The 27,655-nt window shown below is 37.4% G+C and overlaps 1 protein-coding gene across 3 annotated transcripts in view; it reads right to left on the reverse strand.

Moving 5' to 3' along the window:
- adamts6 (ADAM metallopeptidase with thrombospondin type 1 motif, 6) overlaps positions 1 to 27,655 on the reverse strand; it is a 108,194-nt gene that overhangs the window by 7,602 nt on the left and 72,937 nt on the right. For all 3 annotated transcript variants that reach the window (XM_061907799.1, XM_061907797.1, XM_061907798.1), the window contains exons 15-23: positions 25,924 to 26,026; positions 25,716 to 25,849; positions 20,326 to 20,449; positions 17,989 to 18,069; positions 17,460 to 17,623; positions 14,980 to 15,118; positions 13,520 to 13,649; positions 5,855 to 6,059; positions 5,615 to 5,791 (exon numbers count right to left, since the gene is read on the reverse strand). In XM_061907799.1, coding sequence (XP_061763783.1) covers positions 5,615 to 5,791; positions 5,855 to 6,059; positions 13,520 to 13,649; positions 14,980 to 15,118; positions 17,460 to 17,623; positions 17,989 to 18,069; positions 20,326 to 20,449; positions 25,716 to 25,849; positions 25,924 to 26,026 — 1,257 coding nt within the window. The remainder of the gene's footprint in view (positions 1 to 5,614; positions 5,792 to 5,854; positions 6,060 to 13,519; positions 13,650 to 14,979; positions 15,119 to 17,459; positions 17,624 to 17,988; positions 18,070 to 20,325; positions 20,450 to 25,715; positions 25,850 to 25,923; positions 26,027 to 27,655) is intronic.

Consider the following 27,655-nt stretch of genomic DNA (forward strand, 5'->3'; position numbering starts at 1 on the left):
TATACACCTCAACATCAAATATTTACTTACTTAAAGAATGATTCATGTTAGCATGCTAGCTTTCTTTTTGGCTAATTTTGGAGCTATACACCAACATCAAATATTTACTTACTTAAAGAATGATTCATTTTAGCATGCTAGCTTTCTTTTGAGCTAATTTTGGAGGTATACACCTCAGCGTCATCTAGTTTGTTACTTAACAAATGGTACCTGTTAGCATGCTAGCTTTTCTGTGCTAATATTGTAGGAATACGCCTCAAAGTCAAAGATTTAGTTACTTGAAAAATGATACCTGTTAGCATGCTAGCTTTTTGTGCTAATTTTGGAGGTATACACCTCAGCTTTATATACTTTGTTACTCGACAAATGATCGCTGTTAGCATGCTAGCTTTCTTTTTAGCTAATTTTGGAGCTATACACCTCAACATCAAATATTTACTTACTTAAAGAATGGTTCCTGTTAGCATGCTAGCTTTCTTTTGGGCTAATTTTGGAGCTATACACCAACATCAAATATTTACTTACTTAAAGAATGATTAATTTTAGCATGCTAGCTTTCTTTTGAGCTAATTTTGGAGGTATACACCTCAGCGTCATCTAGTTTGTTACTTAACAAATGGTACCTGTTAGCATGCTAGCTTTTCTGTGCTAATATTGTAGGAATACGCCTCAAAGTCAAATATTTAGTTACTTGAAAAATGATACCTGTTAGCATGCTAGCTTTTTGTGCTAATTTTGGAGGTAAACACCCCAGCTTTATATACTTTTTTACTCGACAAATGATAGCTGTTAGCAGGCTAGCTTTCTTTTTAGCTAATTTTGGAGCTATACACCTCAACATCAAATATTTACTTACTTAAAGAATGATTTATGTTAGCATGCTAGCTTTCTTTTTGGCTAATTTTGGAGCTATACACCAACATCAAATATTTACTTACTTAAAGAATGATTCATTTTAGCATGCTAGCTTTCTTTTGAGCTAATTTTGGAGGTATACACCTCAACGTCATCTAGTTTGTTACTTAACAAATGATACCTGTTAGCATGCTTGCTTTTCTGTGCTAATATTGTAGGAATACGCCTCAAAGTGAAAGATTTAGTTACTTGAAAAATGATACCTGTTAGCATGCTAGCTTTTTGTGCTAATTTTGGAGGTATACACCCCAGCTTTATATACTTTGTTACTCGACAAATGATAGCTGTTAGCATGCTAGCTTTCTTTTTAGCTAATTTTGGAGCTATACACCTCAACATCAACTATTTACTTACTTAAAGAATGATTCATGTTAGCATGCAAGCTTTCTTTTTGGCTAATTTTGGAGCTATACACCAACATCAAATATTTACTTACTTAAAGAATGATTCATTTTAGCATGCTAGCTTTCTTTTGAGCTAATTTTGGAGGTATACACCTCAGCTTTATATACTTTGTTACTCGACAAATGATAGCTATTAGCATGCTAGCTTTCTTTTCAGCTAATTTTGGAGCTATACACCTCAACATCAAATATTTACTTACTTAAAGAATGATTCATGTTAGCATGCTAGCTTTCTTTTTGGCTAATTTTGGAGGTATACACCTCAGCGTCATCTAGTTTGTTACTTAACAAATGGTACCTGTTAGCATGCTAGCTTTTCTGTGCTAATATTGTAGAAATTCGCCTCAAAGTCAAAGATTTAGTTACTTGAAAAATGATACCTGTTAGCATGCTAGCTTTTTGTGCTAATTTTGGAGGTATACACCTCAGCTTTATATACTTTGTTACTCGACAAATGATCGCTGTTAGCATGCTAGCTTTCTTTTTAGCTAATTTTGGAGCTATACACCTCAACATCAAATATTTACTTACTTAAAGAATGGTTCCTGTTAGCATGCTAGCTTTCTTTTGGGCTAATTTTGGAGCTATACACCAACATCAAATATTTACTTACTTAAAGAATGATTAATTTTAGCATGCTAGCTTTCTTTTGAGCTAATTTTGGAGGTATACACCTCAGCGTCATCTAGTTTGTTACTTAACAAATGGTACCTGTTAGCATGCTAGCTTTTCTGTGCTAATATTGTAGGAATACGCCTCAAAGTCAAAGATTTAGTTACTTGAAAAATGATACATGTTAGCATGCTAGCTTTTTGTGCTAATTTTGGAGGTAAACACCCCAGCTTTATATACTTTTTTACTCGACAAATGATAGCTGTTAGCAGGCTAGCTTTCTTTTTAGCTAATTTTGGAGCTATACACCTCAACATCAAATATTTACTTACTTAAAGAATGATTTATGTTAGCATGCTAGCTTTCTTTTTGGCTAATTTTGGAGCTATACACCAACATCAAATATTTACTTACTTAAAGAATGATTCATTTTAGCATGCTAGCTTTCTTTTGAGCTAATTTTGGAGGTATACACCTCAACGTCATCTAGTTTGTTACTTAACAAATGATACCTGTTAGCATGCTTGCTTTTCTGTGCTAATATTGTAGGAATACGCCTCAAAGTGAAAGATTTAGTTACTTGAAAAATGATACCTGTTAGCATGCTAGCTTTTTGTGCTAATTTTGGAGGTATACACCCCAGCTTTATATACTTTGTTACTCGACAAATGATAGCTGTTAGCATGCTAGCTTACTTTTCAGCTAATTTTGGAGCTATACACCTCAACATCAAATATTTACTTACTTAAAGAATGATTCATGTTAGCATGCTAGCTTTCTTTTTGGCTAATTTTGGAGCTATACACCAACATCAAATATTTACTTACTTAGAGAATGATTCATTTTAGCATGCTAGCTTTCTTTTGAGCTAATTTTGGAGGTATACACCTCAGCAAAGGTGGGTAGTAACGCGCTACATTTACTCCGTTACATTTACTTGAGTAACTTTTGGGATAAATTGTACTTCTACGAGTAGTTTTTATGCAACATACTTTTACTTGAGTATATTTATAGAGAAGAAACGCTACTTTTACTCCGTTCCATTTATCTACATTCAGCTCGCTACTCGCTACTTTTTTTTTATCGCTCTATTAATGTTTGTTTTGGTTTATGACAGAGATTCAAAGTAGAATCTACACATGCCTGCTTTTCACCAATCACATGCAGTCACTAGTGACGTTGGACCAATCAAACAGAACCAGGCGGTCACATGACCTGACTTAAACAAGTTGAAAAACTTATTGGGGTGTTACCATTTAGTGGTCAATTGTATGGATTATGTACTGTACTGTGCAATCTACTAATAAAAGTTTCAATCAATCAATCAAAAGTGTAAAGAAAAAAATACTTTTTATTTCAACCGTACTTCCCGTCAAAAGCCTAAAGACTGATCGCACTGTTCCTGTCTTCACAATAAAAGCGCCGCTCCATCGCGCCTGCGCTAACAAAATAAGAGTCTCCGAAAGCCAGCGCAAACAAGCGCAAACGAGCTTGCCGCCAATGTATTTCTTGTAAAGTGTATAAAAACGAATATGGAAGCTGGACAAATAAGATGCCAAAAACCAACGACTTTCATGTGGTATTGGACAAAAAAGAGGAACTTTTTTTTCCTTCCATTTGAAAACATGGACGTTATCAGCACTATACTGTCTGATTCCAATCAATGCAAGTCATCAGAATCAGGTAATACACCAATTTATATTCTTGTCTTCATGAAAGATAGGAATCTATGTGTTAAAAATGTATGTATATTCATTAAAACACCTTTAACATGTCAACAAAAACGGCAAAATAAATAAATATACATTATATACTGTATATATAAATGTATGTATGTATATATATATGTGTATATATATATATATATATATATATATATATATATATATATATATATATGATATGTGTGTGTATATATATGTATATATGAGGTAGATTGCCTCGACTTGGTCATTTATTAAGTAATTGATAAACACTGAAAAACTTATTGAGGTGTTACCATTTAGTGGTCAATTGTACGGAATATGTACTGTACTGTGCAATCTACTAATACAAGTTTCAATTACTCAATCAGTCAATCAAATCAATGAAGGCCTACTGAGGCTATGGTGCTGTTAAGTTATTGTGGCTCAATGTGCCATTTTTTTATTTGATTTTAATGTACTATTATTTAATATATATTATTGTTTTAGTTGCTTAAGAGATATTCCTGGCTCTGAATTTGCTCATTGCTATTTTTATGTTTTTGTGCATTTGTTGCCGTAATCAGGTTACTCATCAGTTACTCAGTACTTGAGTAGTTTTTTCACAACATACTTTTTACTTTTACTCAAGTAAATATTTGGGTGACTACTCCTTACTTTTACTTGAGTAATAAATCTCTAAAGTAACAGTACTCTTACTTGAGTACAATTTCTGGCTACTCTACCCACCTGTGCACCTCAGCGACATCTAGTTTGTTACTTAACAAAGGGTACCTGTTAGCATGCTAGCTTTTCTGTGCTAATATTGTAGGAATACGCCTCAAAGTCAAAGATTTAGTTACTTGAAAAATGATACCTGTTAGCATGCTAGCTTTTTGTGCTAATTTTGGAGGTATACACCTCAGCTTTATATACTTTGTTACTCGACAAATGATAGCTGTTAGCAGGCTAGCTTTCTTTTTAGCTAATTTTGGAGCTATACACCTCAACATCAAATATTTACTTACTTAAAGAATGATTCATGTTAGCATGCTAGCTTTCTTTTTGGCTAATTTTGGAGCTATACACCAACATCAAATATTTACTTAAAGAATGATTCATTTTAGCATGCGAGCTTTCTTTTGAGCTAATTTTGGAGGTATACACCTCAGCTTTATATACTTTGTTACTCGACAAATGATAGCTGTTAGCATGCTAGCTTTCTTTTCAGCTAATTTTGGAGCTATACACCTCAACATCAAATATTTACTTACTTAAAGAATGATTCATGTTAGCATGCTAGCTTTCTTTTTGGCTAATTTTGGAGCTATACACCAACATCAAATATTTACTTACTTAAAGAATGATTCATTTTAGCATGCCAGCTTTCTTTTGAGCTAATTTTGGAGGTATACACCTCGGCGACATCTAGTTTGTTACTTAACAAATGGTACCTGTTAGCATGCTAGCTTTTCTGTGCTAATATTGTAGGAATACACCTCAAAGTCAAAGATTTAGTTACTTGAAAAATGATACCTGTCAGCATGCTAGCTTTTTGTGCTAATTTTGGAGGTATACACCCCAGCTTTATATACTTTGTTACTCGACAAATGATAGCTGTTAGCATGCTAGCTTTTTTTTTAGCTCATTTTGGAGCTATACACCTCAACATCAAATATTTACTTACTTAAAGAATGATTCATGTTAGCATGCTAGCTTTCTTTTTGGCTAATTTTGGAGCTATACACCAACATCAAATATTTACTTACTTAAAGAATGATTCATTTTATCATGCTAGCTTTCTTTTGAGCTCATTTTGGAGGTATACACCTCAGCGTCATCTAGTTTGTTACTTAACAAATGGTACCTGTTAGCATGCTAGCTTTTCTGTGCTAATATTGTAGGAATACGCCTCAAAGTCAAATATTTAGCTACTTGAAAAATGATACCTGTTAGCATGCTACCGACACACGGACGATATCAGGCCACGTTTTGTCGTACCTGTCCCCATTCGCCGGGGATCCAGCGCGGAGGAGGACAGCGGCCCAGGCTGCAACGGATTCGAACCGGCGGCTTGTTGTGGCTGGGACAGTGGGCGGGGGGGAAGGTCTTGGTCAGGTCGCTGCTCTTGCACAAGGCGATGCGGTGCTTGAAGCCCGGCCCGCACTTGGGCGTGCACTGGGGACGCACCAGAAGGGGGTCAGGAGAGGGAAACCAGAGGACCGGACTTGAGACTCTTACCTCGGACCAGTCCAGAGTGACCCACTTGGGTGGGCAAGACTGGTTGTTGCAGGCTTCCTGTTCCATGGGTCTGTGAGTCAGGCAGTGGGTGTCCTCCAGGGTCTCCTCCTCTGCGGGGCCCATCTTCCTGACGCAGAGGACCGTCCTGGTCCGTGTGCCGCCGTCGCACGTCTTGGCGCATTCCGACCAGTCGCCGATAAACCACCTGGGGGCGGGACCACGTCACTTGCACATTTGCAGTGGAAAAACATTCAGTGTAGGAAAATTGTAAAGTAAAAAAAGGAGTGTAAAAAAATGTCAGCGTGAAAAATTTCCAGTGCAGAAAAATTCAGTGTAAAAGAGTGTGTATAAAAAGTCAGTGTAAAAAAAGAATCAATGAAAAAAAATTCAGTGCAAAAAAAATGTGGATAAAAATTCAGTGCAGAAAAATTTTGTGTGAAAAAGTGTGTATAAAAAAATCCGTGCAAAAAAACATTGCAGAAAAAGTCACTGTAAAAAAAGGGTGTATAAAAATCAGTGTAAAAAATGTGTATAAAAATTCAGTGTAAAAAAAATCAGTGCAGTAAAATTCAGTGGAAAAAAAAAAATCAGTCACAAATTATACAGTGTAAAAAAAATCAGTGCAAAAATAGAGTAAAACTAAAAATTAGTCCAGAAAAATTCAGCGTAAAAATTTAGCGTTAAAAAATAAATGTGTAAAAAAAATCAGTGTAAAAAATGTGTATAAAAATTCATTGTAAAAAAATTCAGTGCAGTAAAATTCAGTGGGAAAAAAAAATCAGTCACAAATAAATCAGTGTAAAAAAAATCAGTGCAGAAAAATTGTGTAAAAAAAAAAAATTAGTCCAGAAAAATTCAGTGTAAAAATTTAGCATTAAAAAAAAAATCCGTGTAAAAAAAAAATCAGTGCTGAAAAATTCAGTGTAAAAAAAATCAGTGCTGAAAAATTCAGTTGCAGAAAAATTTACTGTAAAAAAGTGGGTATAAAAAATAAGTGGGTGTAAAAAATAAGTGCAGAAAAATTAAAGTGTAAAAAAAGGGTATAAAAATTCAGTGTAAAAAAAAATCAGTGCAGAAAAATTTAGTGTAAAAAAAACAATCACCAAAAAATCAGTGTAAAAAAAAAAAATCAGTGCATAAAAATTGAATGTAAAAGTGTATAGAGAAATCAGTTAAAAAAAAATCAGTGCAGTCAAAATTCAGTGTAAAAAATTCAATGAAATTCAGTGTAAACACACTCAGTGCAGAAAAATTCTGTGAATTTTAGTGTTTGTTTTTTTTAAACCGTCATTTAAAACATTTAATAAATAATGAATCAAAACCCATGTTATGAATTATTATTATTAGGGTCCGTATACACAGACCGTATATTAAAGCACAGTACGTCTGACTATGGTAGTCGTAGTGCTCTGACAATCCATCAAGCCTCATAACTTACCAAAGTTATACTAAAACACTTTGAGCGCTGTGTGTAATATTCTATATTCTCATTGCATAAATTGCGTGTTTGCCATAAAAAAAACAGGGGTTTTCTTGACGAAAAAGGCATACAACAAACGAAAAAAATCAAGAAAAAATAATAAAAATGTATAACTGATCTGAGCTCAATCTAGACTTAAGAATCGAAAGTAAATATGAATGTAAAAAATGTATGTCTTTTTTTGGAGACTTTTGTGAAGGCGGACAAAACTGAGACAGGATGAAATCGCGAGTGTCAGCACATTTCCGTTTTGAATATTCACGTATTGTGCTTGCATTAGCCCTCCCTTCAGAAGCAGCCCCAGGGATGTGAACTAGGGACCTCCTGAATAAATAGAGGAGCACGTGGGCTGGGCCTGAGGGCGTCGGGTGGAACTGTAACTTAGTGTGCAGCCCCATGCGTCTCTCCTCATGAGCAAAATTCAACTCTGTCTCTGCCCGATTCCTTGCTTCCTCTCTTGGTTGCTTTGTTGGGTCTGCTCCTGTCTCGATGGCGTGGAACACCGCAGAGCCCACCACCGTGGAGATGTTTCTTTTACTTTTTATTCATAGCTGTATGTAGAAGTGGCTGTTTGTATCCAATGCTTTAATTACTTTAATGTCCTTTGATTTCTTTGATGTTTGATTTTTTCCTCTTTCACACATGTGAGAGGGATGTGTACTATGGCTATGAGTTGTTGTTTTTTCCCTTGGCCTCAGTCTGGACCCCCTCTCCAGGGCCCAGGCTTAGACCAATTTTTCTTATTTTATTTTATTTTAATCTTCTATTTCCCTTCCCCCACTTGTTTACCTGTATCTCACCTTTTTTGTAAGGGGCGCTGAACTGACGCCTTAAAAGACGCACCTCTACCTCCCCCACCACCGCTGTCTCCAAACGCCCTCGGCCTCGACCTGCCTCTTTCAACCAGACGCTTTCATTCCGGTTATTATTTTTTATCTTAACTCTGCAAGACTGTACTCAAAGTAGCTTGGAAGACTACGTGTTGGAGGTCTAAGGCAGGCATGTTCAAGAAAATGGTTTGATGGGCCACATTTCCAGAAAACTAAGGACATCTCTGTTATGATGGGGCGGGGTTGTTCCCCCAGGATGCAAACAGACTATTCCGGACAAAACGTGCAGGTCGGAACGTGATTTAATCTTAAATTACACTCAACGAGGTACAATAGACAACAAGGCAAAGGAACAAGGTGCCGACCGCATTTCAAGCTAATGCAAAGACTTGGCGCGGGAAACATGGAACTTGACGAAACTGTGGCATGAAACAAACAAAATTTACAGGGACACGGCATGAAGCGAACGGATCGATACAGCGTCCGCATTACTGAAGACGCCGCACCGATCCGCCTGCCGACCTCCGGGGCGGTATAGCTCGGTTGGTAGAGCGGCCATGCCAGCAACTTGAGGGTTGCAGGTTCGATTCCCACTTCCGCCATTCCTAGTCACTGCCGTTGTGTCCTTGGGCAAGACACTTTACCCACCTGCTGCCAGTGCCACCCACACTGGTTTAAATGTAACTTAGATATTGGGTTTCACTATGTAAAGCGCTTTGAGTCACTAGAGAAAAGCGCTATATAAATACAATTCACTTCACTGAAAGCCGGCAGACCCGTCAGCGATCCTGTTCTGTCTCCCTGTCACGTTTGTCTGATCTTGAACGGGATTGTGCCGAAAATTTAAATTTTCCTTAAGGAATAAATAAAGTACTATCTAATCTAATGTTTAATAGATAGTTTGGGGTTTGAACTTGACAGCGCCATATAGTCCGGAAAATACGGTACATTTATTTGGATTCTACCTTCATATCATCGGTGGCTGTTTTGTCCTGAAATATCGTTTACTGGACTAATCGTTACTTTTTTTGGGGGGGGGGGGACCCGCGTCGACCTGGTCAGTCGCCATGACGCTGCAGCAATTAAGAAAATAATACTCAAAATAGTCATTTTGACATCATCCAACACGCGTTAACGATGTGTTCAAACATCTGCCTGCGAAAGCGACGTGAGCCTCATCCTCTGGTGTGTGTGTGTGTGTGTGTGCGTGTGTGTGTGTGTGTGTGTGCGCTCAGACAAAACACGACACTGCGAGTGAATCCAGATGGGGGGAAAAAAAGCTGTAACACTGATTGAAGCGAGCGTGTGCGTTTGGCCGCCATGACGGCGTGCACCTGCACACGTGTACCTTCCCACCGCCAGCGCGCGCCGCCAAGAGAATCAAACGCAGGTGGTCGCTCTCCGCAGCTCTTATTGTTGGCAGCGGGCGAGCGCGGGAAAATACTTTGCACACGACGTTATAAATCACTCGGCTTTATTATTTTCCTCCAAACACTTTTTGTTTTTTACGAGCAGATATCACGCCTCGCTTTTACGAGATGTTTGGTTGTCTGGGTTTTTCGCGCCTTGGGGAGAATGAGAGCACAGATGATGTTCTTTCAGCTTTGAGGCTTTCATTATGGCAGGGGTGTCCAAACTTTTTCCACTGACGGCCGCACACTGAATAATCAAAGCCAGCGGGGGCCATTTATTTTAAAAACCAATACAATATGTATATAAAAAATATACATTTAGGCTTCCACTCTGGCTTGATCCCGGGGACCCCAAAGGGTTTTGATAAAAATAAAATGTTAAAAATGTGTCATTATTCAGTATTATTATTTTCATTACTATTCAAGTTTTAAATCTCTAGAACAGGGGTGTCAAACTCAAATACAGAGTGGGCCAAAATTTTCAACGGAACAAAGCCGGGGGCCAAGGTTGAACAAATGAACCTTTTAATAGGGACCCAAACAAGTTTTGCATTGAATATTGAACAAGCAAGGCTTATATAACTTTAGTGACATGCAAAATCCAGTTTCAAATAATTATTTAAAAAATATCAATGGCATATCAAATAAAATGTAAATAAAAATTGTATGCCTTTTTTTCTATTTGCAATCTTTTGAGGTAAATATCAATTTTTTTCCACAGGCTAATAATATATTTGAAAATATAATAACAATAATGAATGAACCAAACATTCAAGCCTTGAAGTAGCAAGAGAAAATGCATGAATAAAACGTTAATTATTGCTCAGTTTGCTGGAAGTTTCCCGGAATAGTTAGCGCTGCAAGGGGTTCTGGGTATTTTTTCTGTTGTGTTACGGTGCAGATATTCACCCGAAATGTGTTTGTCATTCTTGTTTGGTGTGGGTTCACAGTGAGACGCATATTTGTAACAGTGTTAAAGTTGTTTATACGGCCACCCTCAGTGTGACCCGTATGGCTGTTGACCAAGTATGCCTGGCATTCACTTGTGTGTGTGTGTGTGTGTGTAAAAGCCACAAATATTATGTGACACGCTGTTAGTATGGAGGAAAAGCGGACGTGACGACAGGTTGTAGAGAACGCTAAAGGCAGTGCCCCCAATATAGTTGTCCAGGTGGAAATCGGTAGAAATTCGGGAGAATGGTTGCCCCGGGAGATTTTCGGGAGGGGCACTGAACTTCGGGAGTCTACCGGGAAAATTAGGAGGGTTGGCAAGTATGAGTATTAGCGGTGAATGCGGTGTTATACAGCGGCACCGACGCTGTATAACACCGGCGGGCCAGCTCTAATACTAAATTGATATTGCCTCAAGGGCCAAATTAAATTACACGGCGGGCCAGAGTTTGACACCCATGCTCTAGAACAGGAGTGCCCACACTTTTTCTGCAGGCGAGCTACTTTTCAATTGACCAACTCGAGGGGATCTACCTCATTTATATATATCATTTATATTTATTTATTTATGAAAGAGACATTTTTGTAAACAAGTTAAATGTGTTTAATGATAATACAAGCATGTGTAACACATATAGATGTCCTTCTTTCACAAAGACAAGAATATAAGTTGGTGTATTACCTGATTCTGATGACTTGCATTGATTGGGATCAGACAGTAATGATGATAACGCCCACATTTTCAAATGGAGGAGAAAAAAAGTTGTCCTTTCTGTACAATACCACATGAAAGTGGTTGGTTTTTGGCATCTAATTCATCCAGCTTCCATACACTTTACAAGAAAAACATTGGCGGCAAATTCCGTAGCTTGCTTGATTGACATTCACGGCCCCCGAGGGTCTTGTGAGATGACGCTGGCTGCTGCCAGTTCATTATTATGAAAAAATGACAGAGAGGAAGGCGAGAAAGACTTTTTATTTCAACAGACTTTCGCGCCGTCCCTTCCGTCAAAACTCTAAAGGCCGACTGCACATTTCCTATCTTCACAATAAAAGCCCTGCTTCATGCTGCCTGCGCTAACAAAATAAGAGTCTCGGAAAGCTGGCGTGCACAAGTGATGAGGGATCGCTTGTGCACGCCAGTTTTCCGAGACTCTGTATTTAGTTAGCGCAGGCAGCATGAAGCAGGGCTTTTATTGTGAAGATAGGAAATGTGCAGTCGGCCTTTAGAGTTTTGACGGAAGGTACGGCGCGAGAGTCTGTTGAAATAAAAAGTGTTTCTCGCCTTCCTCTCGGTCATACTTTAATAATAATGATCTTGCAGCAGCCAGCGTCATCTCACAAGACCCTCCGGTACCGTGAATGTCATTTAAGTGACGTCTTGGTGAAGATTGATGATCACTAATTTTTAGGTCTATTTTTTTTTAAAAGCCCGGCTGGAGATCGGCTGTTCCCCCCCCGCGGTCGACTGGTAGCTCGCGATCGACGTAATGGGCACCCCTGATCTAGATCAACATTAGGTCAATCTGTAAATATGACGTTTTTAAAGATTTAAGTTGTATGCTCTTTTTGTCAAAGAAAACACAAAATATGCAATATTTTCACCCAATAAAATTTTCAAGTAGAATGTTTGAGATTATATAATAATTAGAACCGGAAAAAGGTCAACAACTCATAAAAACTTTGATTTTAATTCACTATTATTTTTTGTGCAATGACACTTAAAAACAAAAACACACTGATCCAAAAGGGTGCTACTCATTAAAGTGTTAAAAAATAAATAAAATATTTTTTTTACTGTTTACTTTAAACACAATGGTCTCAATATCAACTTCAGATCTACCTGTCAATTATACGTTTTTTTTTTTGTTTATGTTTTTTGTTTGTTTATTTTAGGCCATTCTTTAAAAAAAACAGCTCAGTTTTTTATGTGTGGAGGACAGGTGAGAGGTGGATGATGAGTTATTGTGTGGTGGACAGGTGAGAGGTGGATGATGACATTGTGTGTGGTGAAAGGTGAGAGGTGGACAGGTGACATTATGTGTGGGGACAGGTGACATGTGTGGGGACAGGTGAGAGGTGGACAGGTAACATTGTGTGTGGTGACAGGTGAGAGGTGGACAGGTGACGTTATGTGTGGTGGACAGGTGACATTATGTGTGGGGACAGGTGAGAGGTGGACAGGTGACATTGTGTGTGGTGACAGGTGAGAGGTGGAGAGGTGACATTATGTGTGGTGACAGGTGAGAGGTGGACAGGTGACATTATGTGTGGTGACAGGTGAGAGGTGGACAGGTGACATTATGTGTGGTGACAGGTGAGAGGTGGACAGGTGACATTATGTGTGGTGAAAGGTGAGAGGTGGACAGGTGACATTATGTGTGGGGACAGGTGACATGTGTGGGGACAGGTGAGAGGTGGACAGGTAACATTGTGTGTGGTGACGGGTGAGAGGTGGACAGGTGACGTTATGTGTGGTGGATAGGTGACATTATGTGTGGGGACAGGTGAGAGGTGGACAGGTGACATTGTGTGTGGTGACAGGTGAGAGGTGGAGAGGTGACATTATGTGTGGTGACAGGTGAGAGGTGGACAGGTGACATTATGTGTGGTGACAGGTGAGAGGTGGACAGGTGACATTATGTGTGGTGACAGGTGAGAGGTGGACAGGTGACATTATGTGTGGTGACAGGTGAGAGGTGGACAGGTGACATTATGTGTGGTGACAGGTGAGAGGTGGACAGGTGACATTATGTGTGGTGACAGGTGAGAGGTGGACAGGTGACATTATGTGTGGTGACAGGTGAGAGGTGGACAGGTGACATTATGTGTGGTGACAGGTGAGAGGTGGACAGGTGACATTATGTGTGGTGACAGGTGAGAGGTGGACAGGTGACATTATGTGTGGTGACAGGTGAGAGGTGGACAGGTGACATTATGTGTGGTGACAGGTGAGAGGTGGACAGGTGACATTGTGTGTGGGGTTACGTACTCTGGAGGACACGGCTCAGCGTTGCAGTCGCGCTGGTTCTCCGGAAGTTTTCCTTCCGGGTCGCAATAGCTGTTCTGGACCAGGGAGTTGTCGTCCAGCCTCTTGCACACCACTTCCTGCTTCTGGGAGCCTGGAAGACAGAAAGAGGGGTTTGTTACATCACGGCACATTCCTGCTCCTTTGGCAGGTGGCGTTCCACCACAGCCGCTAACACGTGACTCTGGTAAGCAGATCTGGAAGCGGAGTGGGGATCTTCTCCAAGTGGATCCCCTTCCCGAGTGCACACTTCAACTTGGCGCTCGGAAATCCCTCACATCCTCGGAGGGTTGTGGAAGAGCTCCGGTTACGCGACAACCTAAAAGGTTTGCTTTCCTTCATTCTTGAGGCGGCGGCTGGCGTTGGGCTGCGGTTGACTCTTTTGACGTTTGTTGGAGTCGGCGTGGAGCTCGTTCACAAAAACCAGCTCCGCATTCACGTAATATTTGGGATAAACAGTCAAATAAAAATGTAAAAAACAACCTGGCAGAAACTTTTAAAAACAGGGCTGTCAAAGTCCTTTTCATTGAGGGCCACATTGATATATATATATATATATATATATATATATATATATATATATATATATATATATATATATATAAATGACCACATGACATTCTCCCAATCCTCTGCTGTATCATCCATGTATCCATTTTGGTAAAAACTCAACTCGTCGTGTTTGGAGGAAGAAGAATACTGAGTTGCATCCCAAGAACACCATACCTACTGTGAAGCATGGGGGTGGAAACATCATTCTTTGAGGCTGTTTTTCTGCTAAGGGGACAGGACGATTGATCCGTGTTAAGGAAAGAATGAAGGGCCATGTATCGTGAGATTTGGAGCCAAAACCTCCTTCCATCAACTCTGTTTCCTTTGAATGGTTGACCAAATACTTATTTTCCACCATCATTTACAAATAAATTATTTAAAATTCCTACAATGTGAATTCCTGGATTGTTTTTCCACATTCTGTCTCTCACAGTTGAAGTGTACCTATGATGAAAATTACAGACCTCTGTCATCATTTTAAGTGGGAGAACTTGCACAATCGCTGGCTGACTAAATACTTTTTTGCCCCACTGTATATATATACACACATATATATACTTTCATACATATACACATATAAACATTAATGCAAACATATATACATACAAATATACAGTATATACATGTACATACATATATACAAAAATATATATACATGTACATACATATATAAATATATATATATACAAATATATACAGGTACATACATATGTATATGTAGGTAGAGTATATACATACCAATATATATACATGTACATGCATATATATATATATATACATACATACAGTCCATATATACATATATACATACATATATATATGTATATATACGCCTGTGCTTTGAGGCTTCCGAGATGCCGAGGCGGTCTTACCTCCGGCACATGTGGCAGAGCACTGGGACCAGGGCAGGTGGAACCAGGAGAAGCCCACCTCGTTGTCGCCACTGCCCGTACGCTGGATGGGAACATTGAACTTGTAGCGGATGCCTTGGTTCTGTTCCTGGAGGAGGATCTGCCAGGGCGGACGTCCAATTAGCAAAGATACTCCACTACATCTTTATTGCTATTGGAAATATTTATTTAATGACAAAGAAGAAGAGACAAATCGACAAAAACAAAGTATTTCGAACACAACTAACATGTCTGAAAAGGATTAGGAATAACTTCCAACACATATGTTCACTTCCTTTTCAAACTTCCAAAACAGCAACAAATTAAATAAAATATCCCACAGAGATTTTGATGGGCCGGCAATCTGTGCTATGAATGCCCCCAAAACAATAGTTATGTGAAAAAAAAATTTCATTTCTAATTAGCATGTTATTATGCTAACATTAGCAAGGGAACAGGTAGCATACTTATAAGATGGCGCAAAGCATGAAAATCCAAGATGTTTTAGGTTTAAACCTATAAAATGAGCTAAATTGCTAGCAAAAAAATGTTCGCTTAGTAGTGGGTAAACATACTTCCTCGTCCGGGTCACGGCACCAAAAATCCCAATTTGACGTCCTACTCTGCAGTGTGATCGTATTCCAAATGACATCAAAGAAAGTGTTGTGTTACCATGTTGCTGGTACACAACCTATTGTGCTAAACCTGTAGAATATTTTAAACATTTTTAATAACACAAATTATATTCAGTTCCGATTAGAGTACCGATGAGTACCGGCATCAAGTAGGAATATCAATATTGGTATAGATAAAATCCTGGCAGGCCTCTGTTCAACTCACCCCCTAAACCTCACTCTCATCCGGGTCACGGCACCAAAAATCCCAATTGGACATCCTACCCCGCAGTGTGACTGTATCACATATAGTACTAATTAGAGTACAGATTGAGAAAGAATATCAATATTGGTATCGATAAAATCCTAACGATATACCATATTTCCTTGAATTGCCGCCGGGGCGCTAATTCATTTAAAACCTCTTCTCACTCTGGCGCTTGCCAAAGGCATGCGGTAAATTTAGGCCAGCGCTTATAAATTTGAGTGTGATGTAAAAATACCATCATGAAAAGCACATTTAATAAAAAAAAAAAACTTTATCATGTTCTTACTTTTACTTATAAATGAAGACCATGCGCAGCTCCTTCTGATCAAAAACTTGTTTATAAAAGTCTTCCTTATCTTTCTTCAGTTTTAAAAGTCTCTCTGTCTCGATGGAGATCTTCTTTTATTACCTCCTGCTTCGATTGAAAGTCCAGTTTAGAAAACTGTTTTATTTTAGATATGTAATTGTCCATGTTAAAAGTGCAAGCAAGAGGAAAAAATAAATGATCGCTACTCACTTTTGCTGCTTGTTGTCACTTCTTCTGCAGCCGAGTAGTCGCAAGAAGGATCACTGGCGCCCTCTACCACCAGGAGGCAGGAGTCATTTAATGACTCATATTTGACACACGCAGCTACGGTATATTAATAAAACATAGCTGCTTACTGTTCTTTTTAGCATATTCAATAGCTTGGACCTTAAATCCTACTGAATAGCTCTTAATCTTCTTCCCTTTATGCGATTTACAATGATTGAAATCAGCCTCCTACATTTTGAAAATGATGATAGGTGAAGTGTCACTCGTGACGTGACAAGTTCGACCCAGCAGAAATTCTAGACATGCACTAATAAAAATAATATTTTGCGAAACGAGTTAATCCTGAGCCGGCGGTAATGCTAAGCATGCGCTAATTATTTTGCGAAACGAGTTTGACCCGGCAGTAATTCTAGGCAGGCTCATACTATATACCCGGCGGCAATTCAAGGAAATACTGTATATCACTACAGGCTGACAACCAGGACACACTGAACCTAACTCTCAGCCGGGTCACAGCACCAAATATCCAAATTGACATTCTACCCTGCAGTGTGATCGGAATCGAAATTAGAGCACAGAAAGTGTTGTTACCATGGTCAACCATTTGCGCTTATAAAAATATTTTTTTCAATATCTTTAATTACACAAATTATATTCCGTACCGATTAGAGTAACGATGAATACCGACCGGCATCGAGAAGGAATATCAATATTGGTATCGATAAAATCCTAACGACATACATCCCCACTGGCTGGCCTCCGTTCCACTCACCCCCCCTAAACCTCCATCTCCTCCGGGTCACGGCACCAAAAACCCCAATTGGACATCCTACTCCGCATTGTGATCACATACAGTACTGATTAGAGTACCGATCAAGAAGGAATAGCGATAAAATCGTAACGTATATACATCCCTACTGGCTGGCCTTTAGAACACGCTGAAAGTAACTCTCATCCGGGTCACGGCACCAAAAATCCAAATTGGACTTCCTACCCCGCGGTGTGATCTTTTTTTGAAATGACAGCAAAGAAAGTGTTGCGTTACCATGACAACCAGGTTCTCTGTGGTGGCCCCGAGAGCCTCCAAGTACTCGGGCTCGTCCGAGGGCCTCCTGTAGTGGAAGGCGGTGCCGGCGACGTCAAACTTCCTCGGCCAGTCGATGGTCCAAGCGCCGTTGATGTAATAATCGTCCCCTTCGGATTTCAGAGCTGCGCCATCAGAGACAAAAAGAGGAGACGGGGGGAAATGAGAGGCTGAGAAGGAGCAGCAGGTGGAGACAATCACGAGAGCGTGATGTCACGGGCCTGGAACTACGCTCACGTGCGGACACACATACTGGCGTCTAACTCGGGAGCCTTCAGGTGAAAGCCCCGACTAATCTGGTGAACGCCGTCCTGCCTGGTCGTCAAAACAAAGCTGCGTCTCCAAGCACAACACACGTGTAAAAAAACATCCAGCGGCGTCCAGACGCCGGCTGGCTGGCTTGCTCCCGGACTCCCGTCCACGTGTTTACGACTCCGACACGGCGCCCTTGGCACATCCGGCGCTGTGTTACAAAAGTATTCCGACTCACCGATGTAATTCTTGGAGACGGTGACCTCTCGGACCTCGATGTGGACGGAACCTTTGGGGATGTGGACCACCTCCATGTAGCCTGCCAGAGACCTGCTGTTACTTTCAAGTCGTGGAAAATGTCAAAAAGAAGGTTGGAATGGAGGACACGCTCTGTATTTTTAGACCCTCTTTGTGCAGCCCTTTGAGACACTAGTGATTTAGGGCTATATAAGTAAACATTGATTGATTGATTGATTGACCCTGGACCGGTCCTACCTTACCTTAGTGTTCCTAAATAGGAACGCCAACGCAAAACGGCACAATGTAAGGCCAAAAGGTTGAAATGTTGATGATTACTGATAATAACACAAGTTTTTTTATTAGCCTTGTTACAGGACAAAATGGACCCTTTGATTACATTTTTTTGACACCCCTGCTTTGTTGGATACTTAATTTTTATTGAAAATATGAATACTTAAAATTAGTAGTAACTGTTGTACGTGTTTCCAAATTGATGTTTTTTACATGTGTTATTTTTAGAATTTATTTTATTGCCTTGTCGTGAGTTTCCATTTGTTTAAGTCGGCGGTTTTCAAACTTCTTGTGACCATGGACCCACTACAGCAGAGAACATCTCCCAAGGATTAAAAATATGATCTGCTATTTGTACTATTTATTGCATCAATCATTTTGTCGACCCCCCAGTTTATGGCTCATGGTCCCATATTGGGCCTTGCCCTATAAATGGCTACTTCTTTACAAATAGATAAAAATATTTTGGTAGTATAATTTTATTATGTTATATATTTATTAGAATATTATTTTATTGTGTTATATATTTATTACAATATTATTTTATTGTTATATATTTATTTTAATACTATTTTATGGTGTATATTTATTAGAATATTATTTTATTATGTTATATATTTTTAGAATATTATTTTATTATGTTATGTATTAGAATATTATTTTATTGTATTATATATTTATTTGAATATTATTTTACTATTTTATATATTTATTAGAATATTATCTTATTGTTATATATTTATTAGAATATTATTTTATGGTATATATCTATTAGATAATTAGTTTATTGTGTTATATATTTATCATAGTATTATTTTATGGTATATATCTATTAGAATATTATTTTATTATGTTATATATTGGAATATTATTTCATTGTGTTATGTATTTATTAGAATATTAATTTATTGTGATATATATTTTTTAGAATATTATGTAATTATGTTATATATTATTAGAATATTATTGTATTATGTTATTTATTTGAATATTATTTTATTGCGTTATATATTTATTAGAATATTATTTTATTGCGTTATATATTTATTAGGATATTATTTTATTGTGTTATATATTTATTAGAATATTATTTTATTATGCTAAATATTTATTAGAATATTATTTTGTGTTATATATTTATTAGAATATTGTTTTATTGTGTTATATATTTATTAGAATATTATTTTATGGTATATATTTATTAGAATATTATTTTAATATCTTAGATATAATTTGAATATTATTTTATTATGTTATATATTAGAATATTATTTTATTGTGTTATGTATTAGAATAGTATTTTATTGTGTTATATATTTGTTAGAATGTTATTTTATTATTTTATATATTTATTAGAATATTATTTTATTGTTATATTTATTAAAATATTATTTCACTGTTATATATTTATTAGAATATTATTTAATTATGTTATATATTATTAGAATATTATTTTAATATGTTATATATTTGAATATTATTTTATTATGTTATATTTATTAGAATATAATTTTATTATGTTATATATTTATCAGAATATTATTTTATTGTTATATATTTATTAGAATATTATTTTATTGTGTAATATATTTGTTAGAATATTATTTTATAATGCTATATATTTATTAGAATATTGTTTTATTGTGTCATATATTTATTAGAATATTACTTTATTGTGTTATATATTTATTAGAATATTATTTTATTATGTTATATGTTTATTTGAATATTATCTAATTGTTGTATGTTTGTTAAAATATTATTTTATTATGTTATATATTTATTAGAATACTATTTTATTAATTTGTAGGCGCACGCTTGATGTAAAGTGGAGTATAAACCATATATTGGGACGGTGTGGCTCAGTTGGTAGAGCGGCCCGGCCAGCAACTGTGAGAGTTCCAGGTTCGATCCCCACTTCCACCGTCACAGCCACTGCCGTTGTGCCCTTGGTTTAAATGTAACTTAGATAATGGGTATTTACCATGTAAAGCGCTTTGAGTCACTAGAGAAAAGTGCTATATAAATAAAAAAGGCACTTCACCTCCTCGAGGCAGAGAGTCGTTGAAGAAGCCCTCGGTGGCCTCGCAGGTGCTGCCGTCACCACCGCACACCCGGCAGCGGTCCTCCTTGGCGTCGGACGCCAGGACGTTGTCACACCCCACGTGCTGAAAGAATGACATTTGACAGTCACGTTCACTCTGGTTGGTTCACTCAGAAAACATTAGCGTGCTAACAGTAACGTCTACACATACTTCCTGATCCGGGTCACGGCAACAAAAATTCAAATTGGACATCCGACTCCCGCGGTGTGAACATATTACAAATGACAGCAAAGAAAGTGTCCTGATGCCACGTTGGACAGCAGGGGTGTCCAAACCGCAGCCCCAGGGACATTTACGGCCCACAGCGAACGTTTAAAGACCCGCCGCACATTGGAAAACTACCAAAATTAAAGCTGCAAGTAGCGATGGACGGGACCGACTTTTGCTGGTGTTTCCTGCCTTTACCCATTCAACATATCTTTACCTGCACATTACCTACCTTCCCTGCATCCTGGGGTCACACTGGTGCTTCTTTCTTTCACCCAGTCAACATATCTTTACCCACACAGTACCTACCTTCTCTGCATTGTGTGGTCACACTGGTGCTTCCTGCTTTTAAGCGGCCATCTTGAGAGGGCAGCAGCGCAGCAGCAACAGCGCGCTTGTAAAATCAAAACCGGAGCAGTTACAAAAACTCTTTGCGCAACTTTTAATCAAAAGGGTTCAACCTCTTTCCTGTGCGAGTTGGAAGCCGACACAACAAACGCGCTCAGAGAAGATAATGTTTGAAAAAAGGTGACGGGTTTTTACCAAACTTTTGTTTTGGAGGGGTAATTGCCAACTTCCTGTTGACTTTTGCTGAAAGATGTCAATTATTGAAATGTAGGTCTAAGTGAGACCTACATTGAGGTTTATTGTTTCATGTCTCTCTGACATTCCTACCGGAAGTTACAAGCAGTTTTGTCTGTGTTTTCTTCCCAAGAGCAGTTTTGTCAGTGTTTTATTCCCAGGGGGCGCTAGAGCGCAATTTTGAGTTTTGAGTTGTAATTTTTTTTTTTATTTTATTATATTGCAATTTTCACCAGTCCTGATGTGTGTGTCCAGTTTGGTGAGTTTTGAAGCATTTTAAGGGGTCAAATTACAGCTCAAAGAGGCAAAAATGACATTTTTTAGGAAACTTTTGTTTTAAAGGGGTTTTTGCCAACTTCCTGTTGATTTTTGCTAAAAGAGGTCAGTGTATGAAATGTAGGTCTAAGTCAGACCTACATAGATGTTTTTGTTTCATATCTCTCCGACATTCCTATCGGAAGTTAGAAGCAGTTTTGTCTGTGTTTTTTCCTAGGGGGCGCTAGAGCGCAATTTTGAGTTTTGGTTTTTTGATTAGATGGCAATTTTCGGAAGTCCTGATGTGTGTTAAATTTGGTGAGTTTTGAAGCATGTTAAGAGGATCAAATTACAGCTCAAAGAGGCGGTGGTATAATAATAATAAAACCTTAGAAACACAATAGGGTCCTCTGTCCCAAAGGGACATTCGGTCACTAAAAACACAAAAGTTGTAACAAAAAAGAAAGCTTTTTTGTAAAGTTGACACTAAAAACAAATCATACACGGTGTATTTTATTTTCAAGCCAATACCAATATAGATAAGGTCCATATTCATTAAAATCCTGTCCCACTCAGGATTGAATACAAAGTCTCCTTACTAACTCACCAGTGCTTCCATGGAAATGCCCCTCTCTACCTCAAAGAACCGCTCACTCCCAAATCCTCCACACGACACCTCCTTTCCGGACAGACCAACCTCCTCCAACCTCCGTGGACAAAGCTCCGAACAACGGGGGCCCGGGTTTTCTGCTCCGCCGCTCCCAGTCTGTGGAATGCTCTCCCTGACCACCTGAGCGCACCACAGACTGTGGATGCTTTTAAAAAAGGCTTCAAAACCCTTCTTTTTGAAAAATTCCAACACCAACCATTTCAACTCATTCAGACTATTCAAGTTTTTTGTTAACCATTTTCCAAAAAATTCCCACTTTTCCCGAAACTCCAGGAATTCCTTAATACCATTTCCCGATTCAACATGTTACTATTTCAACATTTCTTTTAGACCGATTTGAAAAATTCCAACACCAAACATTTCAACTCAATCAGACTATTCAAGTTTTTTACCATTTTCAAAAAAATTCCCACTTTTCCCAAAACTCCAGGAATTACGTAATACCATTTCCCGATTCAACATGTTACTACTTCAACATTTCTTTTAGACCGATTTGAAAAATTCCAACACCAAACATTTCAACTCATTCAGACTATTCAAGTTTTTTACCATTTTCAAAAAAATTCCCACTTTTCCCTGAAACTCCAGGAATTACGTAATACCATTTCCTGATTCAACATGTTACTACTTCAACATTTCTCGACCGATTTGAAAAATTCCAACACTGACCATTTCTACTCATTCAGACTATTCAAGTTTTTTACTATTTTCAAAAAAATTCCCGCTTTTCCCGAAACTCCAGGAATTCCGTAATACCATTTCCCGATTCAACATGTTACTACTTCAACATTTCTCGACAGATTTGGAAAATTCCAACACCGACCATTTCTACTCATTCAGACTATTCAAGTTTTTTACCATTTTCAAAAAAATTCCTGCTTTTCCCGCAACTCCAGGAATTACGTAATACCATTTCCCGATTCAACATGTTACTACTTCAACATTTATTCCAAACCAATTTGAAAAATTCCAACACTTACCATTTCAACTCATTCAGACTATTCAAGTTTTTTCCCATTTTCAAAAAAATTCCCACTTTTCCCCGAAACTCCAGGAATTCTGTAATACCATTTCCCGATTCAACATGTTACTACTTCGACATTTCTCGACCGATTTGAAAAATTCCAACACCAAAAATTTCAACTCATTCAGACTATTCAAGTTTTTTAACATTTTCAAAAAAAATCCCGCTTTTCCAGAAACTCCAGGAATTCCTTAATACCATTTCCCGATTCAACATGTTACTACTTCAACATTTCTTTTAGACCGATTTGAAAAATTCCAACACCAAACATTTCAACTCATTCAGACTATTCAAGTTTTTTACCATTTTCCAAAAAATTCTTGCTTTTCCCGAAACTCCAGGAATTCCGTAATACCATTTCCCAATTCAACATGTTACTACTTCAACATTTCTTCTAGACTGATTTGAAAAATTCCAACACTTACCATTTCAATTCATTCAGACTATTCAAGTTTTTTACCATTTTCAAAAAAATTCCCACTTTTCCACAAAACTCCAGGAATTCTGTAATACCATTTCCCGATTCAACATGTTACTACTTCAACATTTCTCGACCGATTTGAAAAATTCCAACACTTACCATTTCAACTCATTCAGACTATTCAAGTTTTTTTACCATTTTCAAAAAAATTCCCACTTTTCCCCGAAACTCCAGGAATTCTGTAATACCATTTCCCGATTCAACATGTTACTACTTCAACATTTCTCGACCGATTTGAAAAATTCCAACAACCGACCATTTTAACTCAGACTATTCAAGTTTTTTTACCATTTTCAAAAAAATTCCCACTTTTCCCGAAACTCCAGGAATTCTGTAATACCATTTCCCGATTCAACATGTTACTACTTAAACATTTCTTCTAAACCAATTTGAAAATTTCCAACACTTACCATTTCAATTCATTCAGACTATTCAAGTTTTTTTACCATTTTCAAAAAAATTCCCACTTTTCCCGAAACTCCAGTAATTCTGTAATACCATTTCCCGATTCAACATGTTACTACTTCAACATTTCTTCCAGACCGATTTGAAAAATTCCAACAATTACCATTTCAACTCATTCAGACTATTCAAGTTTTTTACCATTTTCCAAAAAATTCCTGCTTTTCCCGAAACTCCAGGAATTCCGTAATAACATTTCCCGATTCAACAAGTTACTACTTCAACATTTCTCGACCGATTTGAAAAATTCCAACACCGACCATTTCAACTCATTCAGACTATTCAAGTTTTTTTTACCATTTTCAAAAAAATTCCCACTTTTCCCGAAACTCCAGTAATTCTGTAATACCATTTCCCGATTCAACATGTTACTACTTCAACATTTCTTCTAGACCGATTTGAAAAATTCCAACACTTACCATTTCAACTCATTCAGACTATTCAAGTTTTTTTTTACCATTTTCAAAAAAATTCCCACTTTTCCCAAAACTCCAGGAATTCTGTAATACCATTTCCCGATTCAACATGTTACTACTTCAACATTTCTCGACCGATTTGAAAAATTCCAACACCTACCTATTCTACTCATTCAGACTATTCAAGTTTTTTAACATTTTTTAAAAAATTCCCGCTTTTCCCGAAACTCCAGGAATTCCTTAATACCATTTACCGATTCAACATGTTACTACTTCAACATTTCTTCTAGACCGATTTCAAAAATTCCAACACTTACCATTTCTACTCATTCAGACTATTCAAGTTTTATACCATTTTCAAAAAAATTCCCACTTTTCCCGAAACTCCAGGAATTCTGTAATACTATTTCCCGATTCAACATGTTACTACTTCAACATTTCTCGACCGATTTGAAAAATTCCAACACCTACCATTTCAACTCAGACTGTTCAAGTTGTTTACCATTTTCAAAAAAATTCCCACTTCTCCCGAAACTCCAGGAATTCTGTAATACTATTTCCCGATTCAACATGTTATTACTTCAACATTTCTTCTAGACCGATTTGAAAAATTCCAACACTTACCATTTCAACTCATTCAGACTATTCTTTTCCTGAAACCCCGGGAATTCAGTAATACCATTTCCCGATTCAACATGTTACTACTTCAACATTTCTCGACCGATTTGAAAAATTTCAACACCGACCATTTCAACTCACTCCGAATATTCAAGTTTTTTACCATTTTCAAAAAAATTCCCACTTTTCCCCGAAACTCCAGGAATTCCTTTATACCATTTCCAGTTTCAACATGTTACTACTTCAACATTTCTCGACTGAGTAAAGTTTAAAATATGCATTTTTTTTCTGTCAAAATTGAAAGAAATAATTTAGTATTTATTTACCAAAAAATTAAGTAAAAATTTAGTGTTTATTTTGTAAAAAATCTTAAAAAATAAAAAGTATTCATTTGAAACCCATTTTTCCCAGGCTTTCGCGATCCACATAAAATGACGAAGCGGGCCAGAACTGGCCCCCGGGCCTTGAGTTTGACACCTGTGGCTTAGCACGCCGGGGGGAGGTGGCAAGCTTTGCGTTGTATTGAAAAGCAAGGACGGTTCGGGTTACCATTTTGTAAAAGACCCTGGACAACGGGAAGCTACTAGAAGGCCACACCCGTGTGGTGCGCTCACCTTACACTCGCCGTTGATGCATATGTCCAGAGAGTCGGCCTGACAGCGGGTGCCGTCCACGACGGCCGGGGTGCGCTCGGTGTAGAAGTTGTAGCCCTCGGCCAGGCAGTTGAGGGCGCACGCTTTGACGCCGCCTGCGACACAACACTTCAATTGGCACACAAAGGTGGAAAGGTGTGGAATGGAGAAGCGTTGGAAAGAGTCTCACCGCCGGTGTAAGGCTTCCAGTTGTAGTACTTCCCACGGAAAGGCAAGCTGTCGAAGTCGCCGCACTGCTTCTCTCGGAAGTCGCGCGATCCCGACGCACAAGCCTGCCACGCACACACCACAGAGTCGGTGGTATGGCACAGCAGCAGGTATTAACTGACCTCACCTGGCCTGACCTCATCTGACTGGACTTGACCTGGTCTAAGCAGACAGGATTTGGATTTGACGTGTCCTCACACTAACTTTTCACTCAGGGCCACATGGCAGTTATATTTGGCCCCAGAGGGACGCTTTTAGCACTAAATACTATTATTACACAATTTTTTTATGCATTTTATTAGTAGATTGTTTTAAAAAACCTCAATGTAAAAAAAATATGGTAAGTTGCAATACTTTCACCTCAAAATGTAGTGTATATTACTGTAAATGGAAGAACAGTACTGTTGTTTTTAATACTTAAAAAAGCAGCTAAATTGCCAGAATTTTACTGTAAAATGTAAATTTGTTTTTTTTTACTGTAAATTAATAAAACTGCAATTTTACAGTAAAATGTTGGCACCTGAAAAACAAAAAAACTGGCAGCTTTGTTGCCAGAATTTTACTGTAAAATTAAAAACATGTTTTAACTGTAAATACAAAAACTGCAATTTTACAGTAAAATCTTGGCACCTGAAAAACAAAAAAAACTTGCAGCTCAGTGGCCAGAATTTTACTGTAAAATGTACCTTTGTTTTTTTTACGGTAAATTAAAAAAAATGCAATTTTACAGGAAAATTTTGGCACCTAAAAAACAAAAAACTGGCAGCTCTGTTTCCAGAATCTTACTGTAAAATAAAAAAAAACGTAACTGTAAATAAAAAAAAATGCTACTTTACAGTAAAATTTTGGCACCTGAAAAAAAAACAAAAAACTTGCAGCTCTGTGGCCAGAATTTTATTGTCAGATTTTTTAAAAATTTAACTGTAAATACAAAAACTGCAATATTACAGTAAAATTTTGGAACCTGAAAACCAAATCAAAAAACTTGCAGCTCAGTGGCCAGAATTTTACTGTAAAATTTACCTTTGTTTTTTTACTGTAAATTTAAAAAAAATGCACTTTTACAGTAAAATCTTGGCGCCTGAAATACAAAAACAAAAAAACTGGCAACTCTGTTGCCAGATTTTTACTGTCAAATTTAAAAAAAATGTAACTGTAAATAAAAAAAATGCAATTTTACAGTAAAATTTTGGCACCTGAAAAACAAACGAAAAAAACTTGCAGCTCAGTTTCCAGAATTTTACTGTAAAATCTACCTTTGTTTTTTTTTACTGTAAATTAAAAAAAATGCAATTTTACAGTAACATTTTGGCACCTGTAAAACAAAAACTAAAAAATGGCAGCTCTGTTGCCAGAATTTTACTGTGAAATAAAAAAAAATGTTTTACTCTAAATAAAAAAACTACAATTTTACAGTAAAATTTTGGCACCTGAAAAAAAAAACTGGCAGCTCAGTTGCCAGAATTTTACTGTAAAATTTAAGACATTTGTTTATACTGTAAATTTAAAAAATCCTATTTTACAGTAAAATGTTGGCACCTGAGCTGCCAGTTTGTTTGTTTGTTTTTTACCGCACATCAACAAGTGTATATTTTTGGGTGTATTACTGTAAAAGATACAGACTGTATAATGCATATGTTCCTTCTTGACTGCACTTAAATGTAGAATATATGTAGAATATATTTATATTATTC

The sequence above is a fragment of the Nerophis ophidion genome, linkage group LG08 (genome assembly GCF_033978795.1).
Source record: "Nerophis ophidion isolate RoL-2023_Sa linkage group LG08, RoL_Noph_v1.0, whole genome shotgun sequence".
Lineage (NCBI taxonomy): Eukaryota > Metazoa > Chordata > Actinopteri > Syngnathiformes > Syngnathidae > Nerophis > Nerophis ophidion.